Source organism: Pogonomyrmex barbatus, unplaced genomic scaffold (assembly GCF_055798465.1).
Source record: "Pogonomyrmex barbatus isolate J1 unplaced genomic scaffold, ASM5579846v1 scaffold14, whole genome shotgun sequence".
Taxonomy (NCBI): domain Eukaryota; kingdom Metazoa; phylum Arthropoda; class Insecta; order Hymenoptera; family Formicidae; genus Pogonomyrmex; species Pogonomyrmex barbatus.
In genome coordinates, this window is record NW_028297110.1 from 339,439 (window position 1) to 349,097 (window position 9,659).

At 38.9% G+C, this 9,659-nt stretch overlaps 2 protein-coding genes across 3 annotated transcripts in view; one reads left to right on the forward strand and one right to left on the reverse strand.

Moving 5' to 3' along the window:
- spg (dedicator of cytokinesis spg) overlaps window positions 1-7,003 on the reverse strand; it is a 47,437-nt gene extending 40,434 nt beyond the window's left edge. For both annotated transcript variants that reach the window (XM_011635230.3, XM_011635229.3), the window contains exons 1-2: window positions 6,471-7,003; window positions 278-361 (exon numbers count right to left, since the gene is read on the reverse strand). In XM_011635230.3, the coding sequence (XP_011633532.2) occupies window positions 278-361; window positions 6,471-6,507 (121 nt within the window). In that variant the 5' untranslated portion in view covers window positions 6,508-7,003. The remainder of the gene's footprint in view (window positions 1-277; window positions 362-6,470) is intronic.
- Window positions 7,004-7,510: 507 nt separating this feature from the next.
- On the forward strand, window positions 7,511-9,656 carry LOC105424799 (uncharacterized). The gene is made up of 2 exons (XM_011635231.3): window positions 7,511-8,024; window positions 8,389-9,656. Exons 1-2 carry the CDS (start codon window positions 7,707-7,709, stop codon window positions 8,656-8,658), a joined length of 588 nt encoding a protein of 195 aa, XP_011633533.2. The 5' UTR covers window positions 7,511-7,706; the 3' UTR covers window positions 8,659-9,656.
- The last annotated feature ends 3 nt before the right edge of the window (window positions 9,657-9,659 follow it).

A 9,659-nucleotide genomic window follows, 5' to 3' on the forward strand; every position in this document is an offset into this window, starting at 1 on the left:
TCACATTAATCTTAGCAATAAAAATTGATTTTTTTGAATTCCGAAAAATATTTATTATATTCCTTTTTAATATTTTATCTTTAACTTGTGTCTACATCATTCCCAGTGATCTGGTCCAGGATATGTGATCACATTATACTACCACATTTCCTGGTGACTTCATCGCTTCCCTTGACCTTAAACGATATCGATGCGAACCCGCAATCACATCGGTGCGAAGTACATCGATCTCGCTCGTGCAGAAAATAAAGATAAGATCAAATATCAGATTACATACCCGCGCACTCCTCCAGGATCTGTACGGTTTCTCCGATTTCCAAGGGTAATCCATAACGCGTGTCCCCTCGCCAGTTGTATACAGCTGTAAAAGAGAGCATAACGGACGTTATCTGCGAGAGTTGCACGCCATGGCGATATGACGCGATGATATTTTTAACGAGCGCCGCCGCCGCCGCCGTCATTCACCGGTTAACTAGATCTCGTTACATCGTCCGCGTAAACTAACATGCCACCATGACTGATAACTGTTAATAGGACGTGACGAAGCGATACAATCACTTCTATTTGCATTAGTTATAAGCAATTTATAAGCAACAAGCCATGACAATTCGTGATTATACATCATCAAAAACATGAAAATTATGGCATAATTACGTAGAAGATTATAACATTTTAAATATAATACGTTTAAGTAATATTTATTTTAATATATTATTTGCTTTTATTATATCGATATGATATAAGCATTGACGAATGTAATATCGTCATAAATGGGAAATGATAAGATTTTATCGTTTTTTATAAAGATATGATTTTATATTGTAGTCTATATTTTCCCAGTTATCTTTTTTACAAGTTTTATCTAACATAGTGATAACAGCTAAGCTTGTAACAATAATGGTTTGCCGTTGATTGTGTATAGGATCATGTATCGGATTAATGTATCCCCATGAAAATCGGTACCGCGAGCTTTCCTAGAATTGTCAGTCACGATAAACCGACTCCGGGGTACCGGATACGCGTGACGATGCACGTATGACGAGCCAACTTCCGGTCCTCGGTCGCCGGAGAAACGCACGCGAGACGCATCTCAATGAGCGTATCTTTCTCTCTTTCTCTCCTTCTTTCCTTTTTCAGCTCTTTCTACGTTTTCTTGTGGATACGCTTCGTAGGCTTACGTATTGCTTAGATATACAAGATGTGTCGAAAGTAGCAAAAAATTCAGAATCGATATTTCTGTATAAGAAACATTTAATATATCTTCATTTATCTCAATAACAATAGCCTTGGTACGGTAAATAAAAATTAACATTCGCGGTATGAAGGTTTCTCGAAAGAGAAACAAATGCAAATTACGCCGATCACGGTGACAGGATGTCGCTACTAGCCTTTTTCGGGACATCCTGTATATGTTAACTGGCATTACGCGTTTGCTCGCCCACGTTTGGGGCCGTCTAGTGAGTAACGTGTGTGGGGACAGCGTGGCACAATTTTTGACAGGCACACATCGCGCCGCGCCGCGTGGATTGCTCATTTTTCCGTCAAGTGATGCGCGTTTCATTCAAGCGTATCGATCACCGTGCGCATCATAAAATTGATTTGACGGAAAATGAAAACGGATGCAAATATCAATGCGATGTAACGTAACACCACTTGCAATTAAACTTAAAAGAGAGAAAAGACAGAAATTGAGTTTTAATCGCGAAGTTCATTTAAAATTGAAGATAATTAATGGGCTAATCAATAACGAATGAATTTAATAAGTATTGACAGAGAAAATAAAATAACGAGTTTGAGCAACTCGACGGCATCGTGAATTCTCAATTTCGCGGAATTAAATTCAGATTACGTTACAATGTAAAAACAAAGAACGTTTTTCATCCTCTCGTATCAATGAAAACGTAGATCAAATTGATGCTGCAAATTGTTCTACGGGTTTGTGACTTGTAGAATCGCGACGATAAATAAATCTCCGCGAATTGATGGCACAGAACGTTCGTGTGAATGACGACAGTTGGTATTCCTTTTTTTTTTTTTTCTTTTTATCGAGCAACACAATGAGATATTTTGCAGTGATCCGTGGGCAGAGGTCCGCGACAATGCGCTGCCACGTGTTTGCCATGAGAGAAACAGCGCGATCAATAGAATGTCACTTATACGCGGAATGTTTTGCGTCACCGGATGGCAGACAGACTATTCCGCATGGTCTCCTGCTGGCCTTAATAGAAAATTTCCCCGTGTAATAGACGCAGACCAGATGCAGCTTTCTTCACGGATACCTTCCTAGATATTTAATTTCGTATTCAGAAACGTTGAAAATTCATGGACGAGGTAAATTAACTTTTCAGGACAATGAACGTGTATCCCGTCAAAATGATTTGAATAAAGGATGATGAGAATACAGTGAAATTACAGTGAAGATGGAATTTATGAACTTGATAAATGCGAAACAAAAAATTGAATAAGCAAATAAAAGAAAAATACATATAATACATGAAAAATTAAAAATAATATTGATTTGACATAGTTTAGTGATGATAAAAATCAGAAAAACGAAAACTGCATTAAAATCTGCATGAAATCTTATATATTTCAATTCCACCATTTCATTTCTTGTACCTTTATTTCTCTGTCTTTATCTTTCTCTCTTCTCGTATAAATAATAAAATACGATAACAAAATTATCTAAATATTCGAGAATCACGCTTTAAAAGAATTCTATTCCCAGCGCTGGCCGACACGAACAAAGGACGACAGACGGGGAAGTGTTCGCGTCGCGCGGCTTTCCCCCATAGCTTTTCCCGGGAAATTAAATCGATAACTCCCTTTCTCGACCGTACGAAACATTCGCGACCGTAGGGGGACCGCAGGTCTGGCAGCCATTTCTATCGTTCTTTTCCCGAATTTTCTGCCCTTCCTACAATCCCCCATGGACTCCTCTTTCTCTCGAAGCGTCAAAGCTTCGTGTGTGCGTTACTTTCGAAAATTAAAAATTTACGTGCATCCACTTCGTGTGATGGAGACGCGAGAAAACACGAGACAAAGAACACCGAAAACCTAGTAAACATGTATCTTTACACGCTAGTAAATTACTGTACAGAAGATTATACAGAAAAATTTGTTCCATTTTATGTAAAACCTATCTCCTCTCTCACTAAGAGATTATTGAGAATATTGCTGATATTAAATCTTTCATACATCGGGAGTAATATTTTCTTACATATTTTATATTAATTATATAGTAAATACGACAGTAAATAATGATAATTTAGGATAAGTTTGCACGAGGGAACCATTAGTGCTCCCATGCGTTCACGCACACACGTGGACAGAGTCACACGTGCGGAGCCAGCGTCAGACATCAATAATGGCCGGTGAAAGGAAGGGCTGCAACGAACGCTTCGAAAGGGTCGCGAAATGAAGACATAAACAATGACATCTGAAATCATAATGCCTCTTGGACCCTCGCGCATAGCTCTTTTATCTCTTTCACACATATGCTTTCCGATAAAAATTATTTTGAATTTTCACAAAAAGAGCATGTAACGATTTGAAAATTAAAAATTCGCGTTACATCAAGTCCATGAAATTAATTTACCTTGTAACAAATCGATAAAAATTGAGAATCTTATTAAAGTATGATAAATATCGCTTTCAAATTTGATACTTCCTCGTGAATTTTTAGGAATTCGGACTCGAGGGAAAATACAACAAAATTCTCGCGATTGCGCAAATATCGTTGGTTATTTTCACCGCGCCGCAGTAGCGGACGCCGCACATTTTTCGCGCAACGGAAACGCCGCTTTATATGCACGATCATAAAATGTCAAAAGCGCCGGTGGGTCACAACCATACGTATACGTATATAGGCCGGCAGAATGACCGGGAGCTTTTTGCACGCGTAAAATGTAGTTAACAAACGGCGAAGGCGAGACGACAGGAAGCGCACCGATAACGTCACTCACATTGCAAGGTAGCCGATACTAATGTTAACGTTTACGTGCGGCTGAGTAAGTTCGAAAGTTGCACAGCGTATATCTTCGCGATAGACGTAAGATTCATAATATTTCCATAACTGAATATATATCGGGTATAAAAATTACATTTTTCATGAAATTCATTCGTCATGATCCTTTTTAGCAATTTGTATATACTATTATACTTCTTCTACGAGACTTGTGTTCAATGCTACGATTGTAAATAAAATTCCTTACTTGCCTACAATAAATTTTACGATAAAAGCAAAAATAACTCTACACGAGACAATAGAAGCAAATAGATGACTATGATCGCGCTGTAAAATTTGAAGAAATAAAGAAGAGTTAGAAAGTAGAATTAGAAACCTTAAAAAAAAAGCACTATAATATTGTGGGATAGCGGAAATAGTATCGGCGGGTTATCGTAAAAAGAAAACGACCTGCTTTTTTCCGATATTTCCGAGTTAAAATGGATCTGCCTTTGGTGCTCGAGGTTTATGGCAGTCGAGAGTCTCGGTAATGAAATGGTAATGGTAGAAATAACGCATCTGCCACGAGAGTTGCCACGAGAGAGGACGAAAGAGAGAAAGAGAAAAGAGAGAGAGGGGGAGAGAGAGAGAGAGAGAGAGAGAGAGAGAGAGAGAGAGAGAGGGGCGCAGTTACGGTTCTACATCTACAGTCCCGCTAAAAAGAAATAATGCATAGGGGCATGACCGCGTGAATAGCGCCGTACATTGGTAGATTGGAAGATTGTGCTTTAATCGCGTCGCTGCTAACATACACACTCGGACCGTGCGAGTCTGTGCACAGACGAGAAAAATCCCGGAAGCTATCACGAGAGCGAACGAGAAGCCTGCGAAACGTTCTATATCTCTTCCCGCAATTATTCATCTCGTCAAATCTTCATCTAATAAATATTCATAAATATTTATCTCCAGATAAACGGCTTCGTTTGAGAAACGCCAGTGAGATTAAAAGAAGGAAAATCAAGGAACCGATAATCCGTCTCTTCGGATCCTTATTTATCGGATTAGAGCTGCTAAAGACGCTATTTATCGGATTAGAGACGCTTGCACCGTTTAAAAAAAAGATCGAGACGACGCTAACGACCTTAAATTAAGCGTCAGAGATTAACGCGAGCGCTAATTGAATACGAAAAAAATGCCAAATAAACGGCGCCGCACCGTAAATTGATTCCGATTGCGAAGTTCAAGTCTCGTTGAAGTCTTCGTCTTCGCGCACTTTTCGCCACGTCAGAGATCCTCGAGCAGACACGGCCACTTAACACGGTCGCTTAACCGTCGTTGCTTGGACATTCCAATGATAAAAATTTGCTTCTTTGTTGCATAATCTTTTAAAAGCGTTTTGCATTCTTAATTTTTTAAAAATGATAATGATTTTATTTTCTTTCTTCTATCAAGAACGGTTTTTCTATACATATTCTTCAACTTTGTAAAACTGCTGTTTGTTAAACCGCTTGCTTGTTAAAATATATGAATTGCATAAAACTCTGATTATAAGCTGTTGCATTTTAATTGACAATATTAATTAAACTTTTCATTAGATTTTTCTAGTCGTTAAAAAAGTTAGTAATTACAAGGAATGTGCAATTTTTCCTGTACAGTTTTAAATGGCCGGATATTGAAAATAAGTTTCATGTTTCTGTGAAATTCTTTTTCTTACATCGTCTGTTCTTTATCTTTACTCAACAAAACATGATAATTGCAACGATTCAAAACATTTCTCCGTATCTCTAGTATGTAGGAAATTCATAGAAATAATATAGATACTACTTCAATTTCTAATACAATATAATACAATAGTAAAATCGATCGCGCAATCAACAATCAAGCAAACATAAATGATAAAAGATTCTCATTCATTCATTCATTCATTCATTCCCAAGCCATATCTTATTCTTTCTTGAATTGTTAAAATTCTACCACTTCGAGTTTCACGCTCCGACATTCGTAACATTCGAGTAAAGATGCTGGAGCGCGAGGGAAGATGTTGTTGAAGGAGCGTAGAGGGCCGCGAAATCCAGGACCGACCCGGCTTATCAAGCGCGGACCTTACTACTCGCGCGCACGATCAATGCATGAATGGAGCACACGCAGGGTACCCACACGCGCGCAGCGTGACGAGGCGCACGCAACACATACGTACGTACATGCAGACGCACGCACGTACGTACGCTCGTCGCCGCTGCCGGCGAGTGAGAGGATCCTCACCCTGAATACCGTCCGTCGCAGCGATCGGCCGCGAGCGAAATTGCTCGCGGATGCGAAATCGTCGATGCGAGATCGCGCGCGAGCTGTCACGCGACAGTCGTAAATCCGCGGTAAATCCCGGACCGAGCCAGACCGGGCCGCGCCACGCCGCGCCGCGAATTTGACAGCTTCGGAGCGAGCCAAACCGGAGCGAGCCAAAGTGAGCGGGGATGGGAGAAGATAGGGCGAGCCTTGCGTCTTGTATATCGATAAAATAACTCACCGACGCCGTACTTGGTGGTTTTCGTGGTTGTCCACATCTCGAGGACCGGACGATGCGACGCCGACGACGTGGACCGGCGGCGATAGCTACATACCAGAGCGACGCGTCCGGTGTCGCGTGCACGTTACACTCAACTCGCGTGACGGCGACCACAACGATTTTCGTTATCACGAGAAATATGAAAACACAAACATTGGGTGTGTTTAGCCGCACGAGTGTCGAACACTGCGCCGCGACAACGACGGGTGGCCGTAACGAGCAACGTTGCCGGTACGGGCCGCGAGCCACGGCTGACTGACGGCAACGCCGCCGCCCTCCCCCGCTAAGGCCGACCGTGACAGCGTGTCACGTGGTACGCCACGAATGCACGAAGTAAGAAAACAACTAGAGGCACTGCCCAAGTATCATTACAGACCGACTATTCTACGGAAATTGCGTGCTGCCACAATTTGAATGGTTAGTTTGTAATGTAGAATTAATTTTATAATTTATTATTAACCGCAGTTGTAAATCAAGATAATTACACAAACGTAATAAATGTAAAATTATACTTTATCTATGGCAAGTGAGATCTTACTTCAGAATTAATTCAGACACACGCGTGTTTAAAAATATTTCTTTAAAAAAAAGGATATAAATATAAATCGGCAATAATTTAATATTTACATAATATTATTGGTATTGATAAAAATTTATTTCCATTTATTATAATATATTGTATATTGCAATCTCTATTAGAATATTATGGTAATAGTAATGTTAATAAATATATATAAAATTTTGATTTTTGAAATAGAACTGTTGAATGTTACGATTTGTTTTATCTTATTCCTAATAATTACATCTTAATATTTTGTCAATTTTTAAATCTCTGTATTTAAAACTCCTAAAACTTAAATTTTTAGAAATGCTCGAAGTTTTTGAAATTCTTGACAAATTTTTAAAATTTTAGGCAATGTAAATGTCTCTTTGAAATTTTTGAATCGCAGTTGCACGCCGAATCCACCAATCAGACAGCTGTACACAACGATGATTGCGCGGGACCCCATAAAAATGTTATGGGAGTTTCCTTTCTAGCCGTTATCCTCGGATATGTCAGATGGTTAAAAAAATCACTCAGAAACGGTTACCAACGGTCGTAATCACGTTTCGTCGTCCGAGTCATCGGTTTCTGAGTCTGAATCGTCTGTAGTCCAGGATTTTAACGAAAGGATTAAAACAACAGGATTCACAAGGATGCGGCCGGACTCGCGTAGTGTGTCGTTTACATTTCACCGGGAAGTGGTGAATTCACGAAACTCGCCGGAGATAGTACGAAGAACGCGGAATCTTCGCCAGCGTTTACAGGATCGATTCGAAAAGGACCGTGGATCGACCAGCGGCGATAATGCGAAGGAGAAAACATCAAAGGCAAAGGAATCAACTGAACGGGCCTGGAACAACATTAGCCTGGGCAATGTGTCCGCAGACTCGAGACGAGCGCTACGAAACGGTGCCGAGAAGCTGTCCAGAACGATATCCTCAGTGCGCATCACTTTTGGCACGATATCCCAGGTAAGATGAATAAATATTTAATCAGAATTAATTTTATTTAAATTACAAAAAATCCTGATTCCAATAGAACTGGAAAATTTTAATTATGTAATTAAAAAAATGTTTAACTTGTGTGCAAATAGAAGTGTGATGATATTGTCTTAATATAACTCTGATATATTCTCTTATCATTTAGTGTAACTTTGTTGTTAATTGATAAAAAGAATAGATCTTATCTGTTGAAAATTTTTTACTGTTTCATTACAAATATCTGAAATATATAAGTTTAATGTTATAATAAAATAATTTTGTATATGAATTAAGAATAATGAAACAAGTCAAATAGGTGAAATTTAGATATAAAAAAATTCTTTCCTGTTTATAGAAATTTAAGAGTTCCACACGAAGACGCCAGCGACTGGAGGAACAGCAATCTCCATCCAACATGCAGACACCTCAGACTCGTTCCCGGCAGCTTTTAGGTCGAACGCCAACCAAACTCTACAGCCCTTTTGGTATCGAATCGCCAAGACACGCCTGGAACAAGGAGAATGAAATTAGTACACCAGTACGTGCTTCATCACCAGAATGCAACATGCGTTACTGCAGACCATTTCGTTTCACAAAAGTGAAAGGATTCTCCATGCTGAGATAAGAGGAATAGCCTCCTTGTCCTCCAAATTACTGCAATCGATCTCTATTTACTTCGAAGCAATCAGGTTTGCGTGCCTTGTGTGCAACAACATTTATATTAAATATAATTTATTTACGTTTAATCGCAAGGGACTCACCACGAGCAACGCAAGTCTGTCATCGAATCAACAATGTCTTTTTTAACAAGTAGTATATGTAAAGGTACAATACTAGCGTACCTTATTGATATTTATCATTCCATATCGCTTTCTTCGCGTGCGTATATCGCAAACACTTTCTACTTTTTTACACGTATTTATATATACATATATGCCTAGATTTGCGCAATAATATACATGACATATGGCAGGGCCAATGCTTGTATTTAATCGCACATCGAAACGCTGGAAATTCATATGACAAAAATCTTGAATCTGTTCGCGCAAATGATTAAAAATATGTATTGACGCGACTTGAAGATTTTTTGCCTTTATACGTGCGAAACGCAAGAAGTAATTTCTTGGGCAAATTTTTATGATATTAAAAAATGTATTAAATTTGTTACATTATTAACTAAGAATATTAACGCAATCGTGTTGAATTGTGATTACTCATTTGGGGATGGATAGAGATGATCCCTCTGCATGAGATAAACAAATGCACGTTTCTTTGATTAATGTTAAATTTTGGCTAGATTATATTTTGTCTCTGCTCTTCCCAACAGGATTGTCGTGAAATATTCTTGGTTGCATTTTATTTGATATACATATATATCGATGTATGTGTGTGTGTATATGTGTGTGTATAATGTGTGTGTATAATGTGTGTATTTATATATATATACACACACACACACACGACACATATATTCTAATACCGAAAGTGATTCTCGAGAATCGCTCTAATGATGAAGATAAAGCAGCTCCGATACCGGCCTCGATATAGCCCTGCTTTCAAGCTACTACATATCTAATTCTAATTTATATTTATTGGCACGTAATAACAATTTTTACAAAAACACGT

Excerpts from the sequence above, each read along its gene's own strand:
- LOC105424799 (XM_011635231.3), top strand. The coding sequence starts at position 7,707 with ATGCGGCCGGACTCGCGTAGTGTGTCGTTTACATTTCACCGGGAAGTG. Across the intron at positions 8,025-8,388 it reads CTTTTGGCACGATATCCCAG|AAATTTAAGAGTTCCACACG; the intron begins GTAAGATGAATA and ends TCCTGTTTATAG.